The 17,160-nt window shown below is 44.8% G+C and overlaps 1 protein-coding gene across 5 annotated transcripts in view; it reads right to left on the bottom strand.

The window, feature by feature from the left end:
- NCF2 (neutrophil cytosolic factor 2) overlaps positions 1-15,740 on the bottom strand; it is a 49,203-nt gene extending 33,463 nt beyond the window's left edge. Inside the window, exons 1-4 of one of the 5 annotated variants that reach the window (XM_064276535.1) lie at positions 15,265-15,740; positions 14,824-14,886; positions 12,628-12,710; positions 1,048-1,156 (exon numbers count right to left, since the gene is read on the bottom strand). In XM_064276535.1, coding sequence (XP_064132605.1) covers positions 1,048-1,156; positions 12,628-12,710; positions 14,824-14,886; positions 15,265-15,438 — 429 coding nt within the window. In that variant the 5' untranslated portion in view covers positions 15,439-15,740. Of the gene's footprint in view, positions 1-1,047; positions 1,157-4,766; positions 4,941-12,627; positions 12,711-14,823; positions 14,887-15,264 lie in introns of those variants that run through there. The other 4 variants (XM_064276533.1, XM_064276536.1, XM_064276534.1 and 1 more) reach the window with 4 other exon arrangements.
- Positions 15,741-17,160: the final 1,420 nt, after the last annotated feature.

Below are 17,160 nucleotides of genomic sequence, written 5' to 3'. Positions count from 1 at the left end.
GAGGACATATCAGTCACGTTTCTCCCTTCTGGTAATACAGAAAATAAGTGTTCTATGGAAACCTTTACCTGAATTTGTGTTTTGAGGTGTTCTTTGAGCAACAGGGGGTAGGTTTGTGCCAAATGATCCTCACTCTCCGGGTCTCAACCAAGTACATGGCCAAAAACCATTAATGGCAAAAAGTGTTGTCTATAACTTGGAACCTGATCGAGATTATGGTTGCCTTGCATGGATAAACCAAAACCAGTTACCCTGGAGTTGATTCATACTCATGTGTGTCTGAGAAGAACTGTGCTCCATAGGGTTTTCATTGGCTGTGATCTTTTGGAAGTAGATTGCCAGGCCTTTCTTCCAAAGTACCTCTGGGTGAGTTTGTAGGACTGCCAGCCTTTCAGTTAGTAGCCAAGTACTCAGCCATTTGCACCCCCCAGGAACTCCTCCTGGATGGATCCTGTTAACCAGTTGCCGTCTAGGCGAATGGAGTCCAACACAGCCACCGGATAAGACAGAGCAAAACTGCCTCATTTGGTTTCCAAGGCTGTACTCTTTAGGAAGCAGACAGCCACATCTTTCTCCTGCGGAGCAGCTGGTGGGTTAGAACTGCCAACCTTTCGGTTAGCAGCTGAGTGCTTAACCACTGAGCCACCAGAGCTCCTCCTGGATGAAGAGTAAACGTAATTTGGGGTTTGTTAGCATAACGCTGAGTAAATAAGTCAACTGAATAGCTAGGGGCCTAACAATGGAAAACAGCACCTTTGGCAATTAGTGCCATATTGCTGAATGACCTATCACAGCTGGCGATGGAAACTGATGATTCCAACTGCCGACCTTTTGGTTAGCAGCTGAACTAACCACTATGCCACCAGGGTTTCCGTGATGGCCAACAGAAACTGCTAATTGGTGCCTCGCCTCATGCAGCGGCCAGGGGACTTAACATTACGACTAGGGTACGGCACCCTACCTGCACGCCTCCCCCGGCCCACAGTTAGGCATCTGCCATCAGCCACCATGCAATCCTGTCCCCCCAACTCCATCTGCCCTCCTTACCTCGCAGGCAAACAGCTTGAACTGCAGCCCCAGGATCTTGTAGTCTATCAGCTGGTTCCCTCGAAGCTGTGTCAAAGCCTCTTTCAGATCTTTGATAGCTGAATCATACCTGCAGGACAGGGGAGAGAATAAAGGAGTCCAGCTTCTCCCTTCCTCATCCATCCCAAGGGGTCATAAGCTTTTCCAATGTCTTTCGACTTTGCTAAAAATAGTAATAATAATCAAAGCACAAATCAATTATTGAGCAGTTATTCTGTGTGTATATAGGGAGACCATTTGTTTCTAAAAAAAAAAAAACAATTGGCTCAACGCAGGCTAGTTACAATGAGGCTTTTAAGGAGAGGGTAAGGAAACGGTAGAAAATTCATTCTTGGCTAGTCTCAACATGGTTGATTGAACCATGACGCCCCTTCTGAGATCAGCTGACATCACGTTACTAGGCGGTCTCTGGGACCCCATGCATTTGCACAAATCCTCCGGTGTAGTCCCAAGGTTTTAAAATAATAAAGATAGGTAATTCTAATGGCTAGAGATTGGCTGCCAACCAAAAGGTTGGCAGTTCTAACCCACCAGCCACTCCTTAGAAGCTCTGAGGGACAGTTCTACTCTGTCCTACAGGGTTGCTAGGAGTCAGAATCGACTCGACGGCAGTGGGCCTGGTTTTGGTGTCTCTGAAGAAGCAAGGCAAATTCCCTCAAATTAAATCCTTTGCCCAAGAAAAACCCTGAGCTGGTTAGGAGTTAACAGATGTCTTTGTCACAAAGGAGAATCGGCTTTATGGTCACTGTGTCTCCACATTATTTCTTTTTATCTGTTCTTGGGTACATTTCACATGAGTCATTAAATTTTGTAAATGTTCCTATACATTCAGAGGAATCTGTCAATTCCTCCTCCTCATTTTGTCCCTCTTAACAACCCGTACTTGTTTCTTCCCAACCTGAACCCCAGTATCCCACAGAATTCAGTGTGCAGGTGTCCCTGGAGGGCTGTATCACAGCAATTCCGAGCCCCTTCCCTGCTGACTGCACACGGCTCCCACCTCCTGACGGCCTGGCTTGTCACTTTCAATTAGCGCCCGTCACTCTCTCCAGCGAGCTCCAAGCAGAGGCAGCACCTGCCTGCCCCCATCTTCCCTGCCAGTTTCCAGAACTGAGGCGAAGGGGTGATTCAAAGCACTTCTCACGGTAAGGCCAGGCCAGCCTGACACAGCTCTGAGGGACCCCTTCTCAGAGCTGCTGATATCCCTCTTCTGCCCAGAGCCTTCTCCTTTGGCTTCTTCTTCTTCTTTTTGTTAATTTAATTTATATTACGGCAAAACATACATATAACAAAACATTTGCCAAATGAACAATTTTTACATGGACAATTCAGTGACATTGGTCATGGTCATCATGTTGTACAACCATCACCATTATCCATTTCCCGATTATTCCACCACTACGAACAGAAACTCAACACCCCCTAAGCAGTGACTCCCCCCTCCCCCTGCCTCCCACCCCTGGTAACCACTAATAAACTTTGGTCTCTATGCACTTGCCTATTTCATATAAGTGAGGTCATACAATATCTGTCCTTTTATGTCTGACTTATTTCACTCAGCATAATGTTTCCAAGGTTCATCTATGTTGTAGCATGTATCAGGACCCTTTGGTTTCTTTTGAACTCAATTTACCTCTTGGTTTTGAGGCCTTCTTAATCTTCGTCCCATCGCCCAGCCCCCCCACCATACACTTTGGGGAAAGAAAAAGGAAAAAAAAAGAAGAAACGACCACCTAAGCCACAGACTGTGCCTAATGCCCCTCCTGGCACTGCCCTGTGTTTTGTGGGGTTAGTATTGTGCTAACTGGCTGAAGGTGTGTGAGGGCTGCTGTCACTGGATTTGTGGTCAAGAATGGGGCAGACCACATGCATAAGGCCCACCATGGTGTGGGCATGAGCCAGACACACTTCCTGAAGAAGCTGGCTCTGGCCTTGGCCTGCTGCACCTCCACAGAGGCCCTGGTGGGAGTGGTCAGCAGGGGGCAAGGACAGCAAAAAATAAGCTACTCAGCCCCTGGCCTGGTGGATCCTACTTGGGTAACTGAACCGAAAATCTCCAGGCCACTCTCAGACCCAGCGCTGCTATCAAGGGCTTCTTTGGGAGATGAACCTGGAATTTGGATAATAACTGGCGAGCTCCTTAAAAGGTGGTGTGGTGTTGTGAAGGTGCCGGTGTTGTGAAGTTATAGCAGGGGCCAGATCCATCAGCCCTGCTGCTAACTGGGAGACCCTGGCAAGCTGCTTCCCTGGCCTCAGGTTCTACGTCAATAATACGAGGCGTGTGTAATACCAGGACCAGGGCATTGGTGGTTCAGTGGTAGAATGCTCACCCTCCATGCAGAAGACCCAGGTTCGATTCCTGGCCACTGCACCCATGCACAGTCACTGTCAGTGAAGGCTTGCATGTTGCCATGAAGCTGAACAGATTACAGTGGGGCTTCCATACTAAGACGGACTACGAAGAGAGGGCCTGGCAATCTACTTTTGAAAACCATCCATAAATTGGCAACTCATCAGCTCCATGAGAGCTAACAACAAAATAATACGAGGAGCTTGATTCAGGTTTTGGCTCTGCACTTACTATCTAGTGAACAAGAGCAAGTAAGAGAATAATAACAGTGTGTACTCTACAGGGTTGTTGTAAGAGCTCTGGTGGCACAGTGGTTAAGAGCTATGGCTGCTAACCAAAAGGTCGACAGTTGGAGTCCACCAGCCGCTCCTTGCAGTTCTCTGTCCTATGGAGTCACTAAGAGTCAAAATCAACTCTACGGCGGTGGGTTTTGGTGAGGATTAAATAAAATGAAGCATTAAGGTGCTTAGAATGGAGCCTGGTACACACAGTAATTTATTATTATTACTATTTTATGTTTTTTTTAGCTCTAAAATTCTAGCAATTATATTCACACACCAATCATTTATTATGTGCCTACTTAAAGCCCTATACTGTACTAGGTATTGGCTAGGAGATAAACATATACAGTTGTAGAAGCTAGAACTCCGATCTCAAGGAGATTTAGAGGGCAGGTTGGCCAAGAGAGTCCTAAGGAAGACATACCCAGAGTGGCTAGGGGGCATGTTGGTAGGGGCAGGTTATCCAGTAGGTAAGGTAAGTGAGCAATTTCACTTACTAATCTGTAGTGAGCAATTTCACATGAGTTTCACCACAAACGATGTTTCACCATATCTTTGTGATGAAACCTATGTGAAACTGTTCACTACAGATTAGGAAGTAAAAACAAGTAACCCTGTGCTTTCCTTGCTCACTTGGTAAATCTGTCCATGTCAGAGACTGTAAATTTGAAAAGAGGCTTTGATTCATAGGAAGGTCCTGAGGGGTTGGGAGAGAGATAGATGCTAGCCGTCTGCAAAGCAGAATCTTTGATGTGGTGAAAAAATGTGAAATCGTTCACTACAGACGATCTGGTAAGCAAAGTAAGCGTCGTGCTTACCTTGCCTATTGGATAATCTGCCCCTGCATGCTAGACATTGGGTCATCGTTTGGTTTAAAGTCACTTGCAAAGCAGCAGGCGTGGCTGTAGAGAAGTAAGGGGAGAAGCCCACCTGGGTTTAAAACAGGATTGTTTTCTCTAACATGTCCTTAATAAAGATGATTATAAGATATATTAGTAGCATGCTGGCCATTCCCTAAGAAACAATATGCATTTAGGTATCACACACACCTTCCAGGCATCCCTGACAGGGGGAGGAAAGTAAGCATCACTGTTCTGTCCCTTCCTTCTAAGCAGAAAGTTACAAGTGACTGGCTTCGATTTGTTGAACCACGGTGGACGGGGCAAGCGGAAACGCAGGTGTCCTGTGACTTTCCACCAGGCAATATCCACTGTGTTCACTACCTGTTTGTGAGACAGTAAAGGCCCTCAGGGGGCATGCGTTAAGTTTGTCAGCATTAACATACAAATATGCCTTCCTCCCTGGTGAGCTGGCCCAGCGGATAGACTTCAGCTGTGAAGTGGCTCCCCAGCTCTGTCGGGTACCGTGGTGCAGAAGGAGCCCAAGTACACCCTCTTCGTAGTTCTCCTGCTCAACAGGTGGTCTAAAGATCTGGCCTGGTCGGAGGGAGGAGAGACCTGACCAATTATTCAAAGTGCTTGCTTTGTGTCACAAAACAGGCAGGGTGAGGGGTTATCGCTGCAAAATGTTCGTTTAAAACGTGTTCCAAAAAAAAGCTTCTGGAGTCTCTGGGTTAATGCAAATGCTTAACACGCTAGAGGGCTAACAAAAAGGTTAGAGGTTCAGTCCACCCAGAGGCTTGGCAGTCCACCCTATGGAGCACAGTTTTACTCTGACACACATGGGGTCACGTGAGTTGAAATGGACTCCATGGCAACTGGTTAAGAAACTTCTGCCCTGTCTTGCAGCTTCCTTCCTTCCTGCCACATGCTTCTCTTCAGCCCCTCCACTGTTTACCCAGAGCTGCAGCCATGGGGGAGTCTGCTAGGAGACACGCCTATTTCCCCTCTGTGCACGGACTGAATAAGCTCAGTAAGAAATTCCAAAACAGCATTCAGCCCCGGTGCTGCCCTGGTGTCAGTGTGGGGCAAGCAGCAGCCCCCGTGCTTTGCCCAGCAGGTTTCCCAGCAGCCGCTCCCTCCAGGCCTTCTCTGAGAGTTCATCCAGGGCATTCGGGAAGCCCAGGAGCAGCCCCTGGGAAACGACCAGTGTGCTGGCAGCTCCTCGCCGGGTTCTGCTGGGCAGACTCTAGTGCTTTCTTCACGCCCACACCAAAGACACCCAGGGGGTGCCTTGGCCCGCTGGACCCCAGCCCCCCTTCTCCCGGGCAGGAGTTCAGCAGCCGCAGCGGCCACGTCGCGGTGGCTTTTCACAAGCCCTGAGCTTAAGAGGTTTTATAACCTTTTTTTTTTTTTTTTTAATACTCCTTGTAAAGATTTCTCAGTAACCACTGAGGTTCTGGATTATTCCTGTGCTACCAGAGGCCCACGCAGTCTAGGCTCCTGCAGTCCACGTGCTGTGTCCAGGATAATGGAGATTGTCAGCAAGCTGAAAGGAGTCAAAACATCAAACACCTTTGGATGCCACAGCTGCTGCTATGACAAAGGCTAGGATCCACGTCATTTCCCATCTCAATGTCAAGAGGGAGAAAGCTTTGATGCATTGCCTCTTTAGGTGCATGGCCTTGGTTCTCACCATTAGTATCACAGCCCTGATTCATAAAGCGAAGGATTCTGAAAGACAGTTTAGGGCCCACTTCCCCTTTCACATTAACAAGGCTAGGGCCAGAGAGGTTAGGTGTGAGAAAGCTTAGCCACAGGCATCACTGAGACACCACTTGCTGTCTCAGAAGTGTACTCTAACTTTGTTCTGTTGAAACTTTATAATGACAGGATAACAGCATAAGAATATATGAAAATAGAGGGGGAAAAAAAGTCAACCATAACATCACCCTAAAACAAGTCCCATTGTAATCTGGGGGAATTCCTAATCCACTCAGTAGGGAGTAGTCTCTCTAGGTTTCCTATTTTTCCTCTTATTTTAAAATATCTCTTAGAGCACTTACCCCATTCTGCCTTGCATTATAGTTACTGGTGTTCATGATTTGTCTTCCCTTTTTTAAGTTCTTTGAAGCAGAGACTGTATTTTGTTCACTTTCGTTTAATTAATTCAACAAGCATTTACTGAGTAACTGCTATGCTAGATACTGAAACACGAGAACGAGCAAGTAAAAATTTCTTCTCTGAAGAAACTCACAGAGTAGTGGAGGAGACAAGTATATAAAATATCTGTCAGAGAGTAGATGTTATAAAAGAGGCAAAAAAGAGGGAATGTCACCACCCTAGTGGTTGAGTGTAGCTGGTGCAAATGCATGGAGTGTGAGTGGGATAGATATTGGCTGGACCACATAGGAGTAGGCAAGGAAATCTGGATTTTAACCTGTAATAAGGTAGAGCCACTGAAGGTTCTTAAGCAGATAGCACTTTTATTTTTTAAAAATAATTTATTTTTTTTATTATTGTTGAAAATATACACAAATTCAAGTTTCTGCATGTACGATTCAGTGACATTGATTATATTCTTCAAGTTGTGCAACCATTCTCACCCTCCGTTTCTGACTTGTTTCTTTCCCGTTAACATAAACTCATTACCCCTTAAGGTTCCTATCTAATCTTTTGAGTTGGTGTAGTTGCTTTGATCCTATATAAGTAAATCTTAAAAGAGCATAATGCTCAAGGCAGACATTCTTCACTAGTTAAGCTAAACTATTATTTGGTTTTAAGAAGACATTAGGGATATTTTTGGTTTAACATTTAGGGATAATTTTAGGGCAATAGTTTCAGGGTTCATCCAGCCTCCATTGCTCCAGAAAATCTGGATTCCATAAGAATTTGAAATTCTGTTCTGCATTTTCCTCCTTTTGATCAGGACTCTTCTGTAGAATCTTTGATCAAAATGTTCAGTAATGGTAGCTGGGCACCATCCAGTTCTTCTGGTCTCACAGCAAAAGAAGCAGTTGTTCTTGGAGGTAATTAGCCTCCACATTATTTTTAAAGTAGAGTGCTCTGGAATATAGATAGAAGGGACAAGACTGGTGGCTGGAAAACCAGCTAGGAAGTGACTGCAATACTCCTAGTGAATAGTGAGGGTCTGAATTAGGGCAGTACTAGTGGGGATAGAGAGAAATGGATGAATTTAAGAGAGACTTAAGAGGGGAAGGTTAAGGAAGAGAGACATTCTGGATAGATCCCAGATACAGACATAAGAGCTGGCAAGCTGTAGGTAGACTATAGTGTTATGGGAGAGATAGGCTTGGAATGGATCCCTATGAGCTCACGTATGGATTTTCAAGGAACACTGAACTACATGAAATTATATATAAAAGTAGATGTGTGTTTGTGTGTGTTTTCTGGGGAAATAGTCCATAATTTTGCCATTTAACAACCACCCACTCCTGTAAAGACTTACAGCTTTGTAAGCCCTATAGGGCAGTTCTACTGTGTCGTATAGGGTCCCTATCAGTCAAAATTGACAGCACCTTACAACAACAACAACAGGCTGTAGTGATAAAAGGAAGACGGTCAAGAACAAAACTTTGAGGAGAACATCAACGCAAGAAATGGTACCACTTTAGGCTCAAGAATAGTGCCTCGTTTATATTATTTCTAGAGTCCCTGGGTGGTAAAAACAGTTGATGTGCTCAGCTACTAACTGAAAGGTTGGAGTTTTGAGTCTACCCAGAGGTGTCTCAAAAGAAAGCCCTGGAAATTTATTTCCAAAAAAATCAACCATTCAAAACCCTATGGAGCACAGCTCTACTCTGACACACATGGGATTACAATGAGTTACAGTACACTCGACAGCAACTGGTTGGTTTATATTACTTCCAGCAAAAATAATTGTTGAATTAAAGATAAAATTTGGTAGATTTTTCTCTCCAGTTTAATGAATACTGATCACAGATTAACTGACTCCTGAATCTTCTTTCTAAACCTTCAGGAAAAAGCTTCTTTCAAACTCACTCAAAATCCTAGCCTTCCAGCCTTCCAGTCTCTGGGACTTTTGGACATATCTCTGGGGAGTTGTCTCTCCATCCTTCTAGGTTGTTAGAAGTAATTAAAAGCATGGCGGCCATGTTTGAGATTTAAGATCAGCTGGAGAATTTGTTCTTGGGCCTCCCTGAATCTTCTATACATCTAGAGAAGATGGGGAGGGGGACGGGGAGAGCGAGAAGGAGAAGGATTGCAAGAGGAAGACAGACTGCTAGACAGAGGCATGAAGCAGCTAAAATGTAAGTGCCTGGGTATCCTCTACAGTCACAAGCTTTCTCTCTCCAGACTGCTTCTGTGTCCTCCTCTGTTGCTTTTTTTTTTCGGGAAGACTTCACTCTTATTCTTAATGATTCAGATAATAGATGCATCTACGTCTTGTAACTCCTCCGAGCGTCTTAGAGTTGCCCCTAGCGACAGCTGAGCACATAGGCCTTTTATGGGCTCTATCGACTCGATGGCAGCAGTTGATTTCTGACCAAACCCTAGGATCAAAGCCTTTCAAGGTTGCGCAGGATCTGAACGGGATCAGAGCCCCAATGCCAGACAGTCCTCTGCAGCATCTTCTCAGCCCCCCAACGCTCGGCCTCACCTGCTGCACCCTCACTCACCGTGTTTGGACTATTTTCACTGCTAGAAAGTTCTTCATTAGCCTGAGCTGATTTCTTCCACCTCTGCACACTGACAAAACAATGTGCACAAAGGGCCAGTTGGCCTTTCCCTGAGACATGTTAAATTGATGCTTAGAATATTTTTTAATTTACCAGAGAAGACATTCAGGCAGCTAACAGACACATGAGGAAATGCTTGCAATCACTTGCTGTTGTTGTTGTTAGGTGCCATCGTGTCTGTCAGTTTGTCGTACTGTGGGGGCTTGTGTCTTGCTGTAATGCTGGAAGCTATGCCACTGGTATTCAGATACCAGCAGGGTCACCCATGGAGGACAGGTTTCAGCTGAGCTTCCAGACTAAGACAGACTAGGAAGAAGGACCTGGCAGTCTACTTCTGGAAAACATTAGCCAGTGGAAGCAAAAACTTGCAATCACTAGCCATAAGAAAAATGCAAGTCAGAACTACAGTGAGATACCATCATTACTGACATAAATAAAAAAAAAACAGAAAATAACAAATGTTGGAGAGGCTGAGGGGAGATTGGAACTCATGCATTGCTGGTAAGAATGCAAAAAAAGAAAAATACAACCATTTTGGAAAATGACATCACACTTCTTTAGAAAGCTAGAAGTAGAAATACCATATGATCCAGCAATTCCACACGTAGGAATATATCCTAGAGAGATAAGAGCCATCGCATAAATAAATACATACAGGCCCATGTTCATTGTAGCATTATTCACAACAGCAAAAAGATGGAAACAAGTGTCCATCCACAGATGAATGGATAAACAAACTATGGTACATACACACAATGGAATACTACCCGATGAAAAAGAACAATGATGAATCTGTGAAACATCTCACAACATGGATGAATTTGGAGGGCATTATGCTGAGTGAAATACGTCAATCACAAAAGGACAAATACTGTACGAGACCACTATTATAAAAACTCATGAAAAGGTTTACACGCAGAAAGAAACAATCTTTGATGATTATAAGGGAGGAGAGGGGTGGGGAGGGAAAAAACACTAACTAGACAATAGATAAGTGTTAACTTTGATGAAGGGTAAGACAGTACACAATACTGGGGAAGTCGGCATAACGTGACCAAAGCAAGGCCATAGAAGCTTCAGAGACACATCCAAACTCCCTGAGGGACTGAATTACTGGGTTGAGGGCTGGGGACCATGGTCTCTGGGGATATCTAGCTCAATTGGTATAACATAGTTTATAAAGAAAATGTTCTACATCCGACTGTGGTGAGTGGCATCTGGGGTCTTAAAAGCTTGTGAGCTGCCATCTAAGCTACTCCATTGTCCCAACCCATCTGGGCAAGGGAGAATGAAGAAAATTCAAAATACAAGGGACAGATTAGTCCAAAGGACTAATGGACCACAACTACAGCTTCCACCAGACTGAGTCCCTCACAACTAGATGGTGCCCAGCTACTACCAGTGACTGCTCTGACAGGGATTACAATAGAGGGTCCCAGACACAGCTGGAGAAAAATGTTGAACGAAATTCAAACTCACAAAAAAAGACCAGACCTACTGGTCTGACAGAGACTGTAGAAACCCTGATAGTACAACCTCCGGATATCCTTATAGCTCAGTAATGAAGTCATTCCTGAGGTTCACCCTTCAGACAAGAGTAGACAGGCCCATAATCAGACAAAGAGTAGACAGGCCCATAATCAAACAATAATACACATAGCTCAACCATGTATACGAGACTAAGTGGGCACACCAGCCCAGGGGTGAGGACAAGAAGGCAGCAGGGGACAGGAAAGCTGGACAAACCGAAATGGGGAGCTCAAAGTCAAGAAGGGGAGAGTGTTGACATGCCCCAGGGTTGGCAACCAATGTCACAAAGCAATATGTGTATTAATTGCTTAATGAGAAACTAATTTGCTCTGTAAACCTTCATCTAAAGCACAATAAAAAAAAAAAAAGAATATTTTTAATTTATTGTTTGTGTATTTATTATTGGGGTGTTTTTTGGGGGATAGGAATTGCAATTTACTTCCATTTTGAATGCATTTACGTCTTTATAATTAATTCATGTTGACAGCAAACACTTAAAAAAAATACAGATAAACCGAGAAAAGAAAACAGAAATCCCTACAATCCCAACACCTACTGATAACATTTTGGCCCATGGCCTTCCAGACTTCTCTCTGTGAAACATAAATGGAATTATGGTATGTCATTGTGTGCCATCGAGTCAATTCCAACTCATAGCGATCCTAGGTACTGTTTTAAAATCTGTTTTAAACTGAACATCTCGTATACATGGTTGAGCTACGTGTATTATTGTTTGATTATGGGCCTGTCTACTCTTTGTCTGAAGGGTGAACCTCAGGAATGACTTCATTACTGAGCTATAAGGCTATCCAGTGGTCGTACTATCAGGGTTTCTCCAGTCTCCATCAGACCAGTAGGTCTGCTCTTTTTTTGTGAGTTTGAACTCTTTTCTGTATCAATATATATGCTATTTACCTGTTTTAATATATTCACATACATATAATATAAATAGTTTATATTCTCATTTTTGTGGCCAAATTATATTTCATTAAATGGATTTTGAAAACAGATTTTGCTGGAATTCAGCAAGGTATTTTCGTTTTGTTTTTACTTTTCTGCAGTATGTTCTTGTCATGTGACTTTGCTCTTTTTATTGTAGTGAAATATATAAAACATTACCTTTTTCATTTTAACTATTTTTATGTGTACAGTTCAGTGGCATCAATTATACTCACAATGTTAGGAAGGTTTTAATGTGGCTTCATGGTAATCCTCATTCTGTCACAGCTCAGTACCTCATAGTAGCACACTCGTGATGGCCAAAACATTTACAGCCAGGACTGCCCAGGCGGTGACACATCAGAGGGATGCTGGTAGACGGGTCAGGCCAGCTGAATATCAGGCCTATGGTGGTTATGTAGGCTAATTGTGAGCTATCACACCAATAACCAGGTCCCATGGAGCTGATTTCAGTTCATGGTGGCCCCGTGTGCTTCACAGTAGAACTGTGCTCCATAGAGTTTTCAACGGCTGGGATCTTTTGGAAATAGATCTCCAGGCCTTTCTTCTGAGGTGCCCCTGGATAGACTTGAACTTCCAACCTTTTGGTTAGCAGCCGAGTGCCTTGACCTTTTGCACCACCCGCATACTCTGAGCTATGAGACAGCAGACTTAAGATCAGGGTGAGAGGCCTGCCCTCCTTCACCAGTAGGAGCTTCTGCCTCGTGCTGACTTATTGCATAACTGCCCAGAAAAGGTCTAGCCAGGCTTCCTGACAGAGACTGGGAAGATCCCTCTCAAACACCCAGTCTTGCAGCCCTGGGATCCCTCAGGGTTTCTCTGTAAACTTCCCCAGCATTGTGCAATACTGCACCACTTACTTCTCTGTCCGGTAGTAGAGCATTCCTCGTTGGAAGTAAGCCACTGCCAAGTGCTTGTCTCTGTTGATGCTTTGGGTAAAGGCCTGTGGAGAGAAGAGTCCATACAAAGCAGTGAGGAGCTGTGAGATGACCCAGAGTATGGCTCAAGGGGGTCATGAGAATGGCTGATGTCTTGAAGGTGATAGGGTTTAGGGATTAGACAGACTGGGTCAGAATGTCCTGCTTCATTACTTCCTCGTTGCCTGGCACGCAGTAAATTACCCAATCTCCTTGAACGTTTGTTTTCTGTTTTGTAAAATGGGGATATTAACATCTGCTTCTCAAAGTTATTGACAAGATTAAAATAAGAGAAAATGCATAGGAAATGCTAGTAGTAAGGGCTCGAGCAGGAAAACAAAGACATACAGAATGAGAAGACCAGAAGCAGAAGAGACAAGGAGGAGTCTGACCAGAGAGTGAGAAGGTGTGCGAGCGGGTGAGCTGAGAGGTGAGTGGTGGCCTGCACAACTTTCCAAGGACCCCTGAAACCAGGGAGCACACAGTCACAGCCGGCACAGCTGCTCCCAGACCAGCTGCTGCCCTTTCCCATCCCTTCTCCCTGACAATGCGCCCTTTGTCTTTATCACCCTCAGAGCCTGTGTGCTGTTTGCCCAACCGCTCAGCAGGCCAATGATAGAATGGGGCTGCCATCCTCCCTCCAGCCAGAGGTGGGAGCCCTCTCCTGTTCCTTCTGGCATGTGTGCTGACTCTGGAGCCTGTGTTCTACTCGTCAGGCTGAGAGGGCATTTCAGCTACTTCTCTCTCTTCCTGTTGCCTAGAATATGGCTGAGGGTTGTTCACCTTCTGTCAACTGTAAGGATGATGGTGGGAAGAACTGGGAGCCATGCATCTGTCCACACCGCCTTGCAAAGACCATCAGTGAAAAGTAAAAATAATAACTAACATTTATACAGCGGTGTGAAGTTACACAGTTGGTGCCTTGCAGTACAGACAATAAACACATTTGGCTGCTAACTAAAAGTTTGAAGGTTCACGTTCACACAGAGGCTCCTCAGATGAAAGCCTGGTGATCTACTTCCAAAACATCAGCCACCAAAAACCCTAAAGAGCACAGTTCCGTTCCGACACACATGAGGCTGCCATGAGTTGGACTCAGCTGGCTGGCTGGGCTCACTAATTCTCGCATCAAAAACATAATGCCTAAGACCAAAGGTATGGAGAGAGGCAGAGCTGGGATTTGATCCTAGATCTTCTGCTTCTAAACTTATGTCCTTTCCAGCTTACCATGATCAATTCAAACAGTGATTATTGATAATGCTCAACCCCATACTAAGGATTTGAGGAATAAAAATATTTTTAAAAGGAAGAACACAAAAATCCTCACAACTGGACCAGTAAGCAACATCAAGATAAACAGAAAAGATTGAGGTTGCCAAGGATTTCATTTTACTTGGATCCAAAAACAATGCTCACAGAAGCAGCAGGCAAGAAATCAAAAGACAAAACTGCATTGGGCAAATCTACTGAAAAAGACCTCTTTGAAGTGCTGAAAAGCAAAGACGTCCCTTTGAAGACTAAGGGACGCCTGACCCAAGCCATGGTATTTTCAGTCGCCTCACATGCATGCGAAAGCTGGACAATGTATAAGGAAGATCAAAGAAGAATTGATGCCTTTGAATTCTGGTATTGGGGAAGAATATTGAATATACAATGGGCTGCCGGATGAATAAGTTTGTCCCAGAAGAAATACAGCCAGAATACTCCTTGAAAATGAGGATGATGAGGCTTCATCTCACTTTGGACATGTTTTCAGGAGGGACCAGTCCCTGGGGGACATCATGCTTGGTAAAGTAGAGGGTCAGCAAAAAAGAGGAAGACCCTCTATGAGATGGATTGGCACAGTGGCTGCAACAATGGGCTCAAACAATGCAGCGATTGTGAGGATGGCACAGGACTGGGCAGTGTTTCATCCTGTTGTACACAGGTTTGCTGTGAATCGGAAGTGACTCAACAGGCACCTAAACAACAATCCACACAATGCCCTTGGCAGACATTATTAATCAATCACCGTATGATTTCCTTCTGCCAGCCTCAGAATCCTTAAAAGAATGCTCCACATTATCGATCAGAGTTGGCACTTGAGGTGAAACTTGTTTTTCATAAGTGCCGTCCCCCCCTCCCCCGCCACCTACTTACTGGCAGGCAAGGCTGACACACATGAAACTCTTGGAAAGCTACCAGGCTCCTTATCATCAGGTGCTAAGTGGTAAGATGGAGACCCCATGTCCAGCAGGAGTTCATAGAAGGAAATATAAGAAGAGAAGTCTTCAGAACGGTGTTAAAGAACGATTAGAGATTGGTTTGAATTTAATAGGTGGAGGGAAAGAAGAGCATAATCTGGGGTTACTGGGTCTCAACGCTTGCGGCCCTTTAGAAGTACCCCCAGGAGCTTTTAAAAAACTAGGATTGTTTAGGTCCCACCCCAACCAATGAAATCAGAATCTTTGGAGGTGGGATCTGGGCATCTTTTGTTCTTGTAAAGCTCCCCAGAGGTTTTTGAAGTGCAGACAGGATTGAGACCCATAATTAAACAGAGGCCCAGAGGAGACCAGGGTGGAGAGAGGCCCCTCTGCTCACCTTCTCCGCCTCCGGCATGTTTTCCAGGATCGTGTGCACGCAGCCCATGTTGAAGCAAATCCTGGAGTGGGGATCCTGGACGGCGGCAAAGGCTTCCAGAGCGCCCTTCCAGTCCTTCTTGTCAGCTGCCAGCACGCCTTCATTCCAGAGGCTGATGGCTTCAGCCAGGGACATGATCAGGTGGAAACCAGGGGGCCGGGAGCACTGCCAGGGGACAGCTGAGGCCGGGCGGGGCAGGGGGGGCAGGGAGCGGGTGAGGAGGAGCGTCTCCCCTAGCAGGGCGGCCCAGCTGCCCCAGGTGTTGACTTCCCTGGCCTGGTGCTCACAGTGCGGTCTAGTCTCTCTTAAGACAACTTCTCAGTGTTGCAAATGCATCAGGAAATGTCCCCACCTTTTGGTTACTGACGCATAACCCTACCAAGAGAGAGTAAGGGAAAGAGATAGAAAGAGGGTGAGCCGGGGCAGAGTGCAGACAAAGAGAGGAAGTACATCAGATTCTGCCTGCAAGGGGTCAGTTCCCCAAAATGCTTCTGCTCTGTCACCCAGCCCCTCCTTTTCTGTCCTCTGCCTTCTGCAACAGCTTCTGGCCAAGGTCCCAGGGTGACCTTGGCAGGTCACTGCCCCTCCCTGGGCCTCAATTTCCATACCTCTGTTAAATGAGGGGAAAACCTGGTGGCATAGTGTGTAAGTGCGACCGCTGTTAACCAAAAGGCGGGCAGTTCAAATCCACCAGGTGCTCCTTGGAAAACTCTCTGGGGGAGTTCTGCTCTGTCCTGTGGGGTTGCTATGAGTCAGAGTCACTTGATGGCAGTGGGTTTGGTTTGGGTTTTTTGTTAAATTAGGGAGTTGAATGAAAGAATAGTTCTTTCCAGTCTTAAATAAGTTTCTTCATTTAAGGTGGTTTTCTCCCTCTCTCTTAACCTCATGGACTGTCTTGGTATATTAGCTTTTATCTTGAGCTAAAATTAGCAGTGAACACATTTCTGAGACAGGATGGCCTTGGGGGTGTCTATCTAAGTGTAACTTTAATGAACACTTAGGGAGCGCAGACGGGACCAGTTTTCTGAAAATGCTCAAACTGGAAGTCACATAGGACTGTGGATTATGACTTTCTCTGTCCTTCTGTGAAAAATTGAAGAGACACGGTGTCTACATTGATGACTAATGAGTTTACTAGTCTCCTAAAAAAAAACAGATTTAAGATTCCTCTCTTCGATGCCTCCAAAAAAAACCAAACCCGTTGCTGTCAAGTTGATTCCAACTCGTAGTGACCCTATAGAACAGAGTAGAATTGCCCCATAGAGTTTCCAAGGAGCACTGCGTGGTGGATTCAAACTGCTGACCTTTTGGTTAGCAGCTGTAGCACTTAACCACTACACCACCAGGGTTTCCCTTTGATGACTCAGCAAAATAAAATTCAATAAAATCTGCCTGAAGAAAAATTGGGCGTAGCGGATATAACCAATTTGACTTATTAAATTCTGGTAAATATTAGATATTATTAAGTAAACTGCATGTTTACTTCATTCAAATATTCAGATGCCAACTCTTGTTCTGTACAACCAAAAGATTTCACCAATTATCACCAAGCTTCCCCTAAAAGCTTGAAAATAAAACTTTAAAATGAACACTTAACAGGGCTTGTCAGATAGATGGTGTGAGAATTGAGAAGACATGCACAGACTGTTTTCGCTGTTTAGAAGGCCTTCCCACCTCACTTCTTTGCCTGGCAAACTCCTTCTCATTCTTAAAGACCCAGTTAAAAATTTACCACATATGCCAAACCTAGCCCTGCACTCTCAAGGAATAGAAACAATTTCTCCCTCCTCTATAGCATCTCTTCTCTAACATATACCACATTAAATTTTATTGCAATTTATGTCTTCATCTGCCTTT

This window comes from Loxodonta africana, chromosome 25 (genome assembly GCF_030014295.1).
Source record: "Loxodonta africana isolate mLoxAfr1 chromosome 25, mLoxAfr1.hap2, whole genome shotgun sequence".
Lineage (NCBI taxonomy): Eukaryota > Metazoa > Chordata > Mammalia > Proboscidea > Elephantidae > Loxodonta > Loxodonta africana.
The sequence above is the reverse complement of the archived record's forward strand: the minus strand, read 5'-3'. Positions and strand labels throughout refer to the sequence as shown.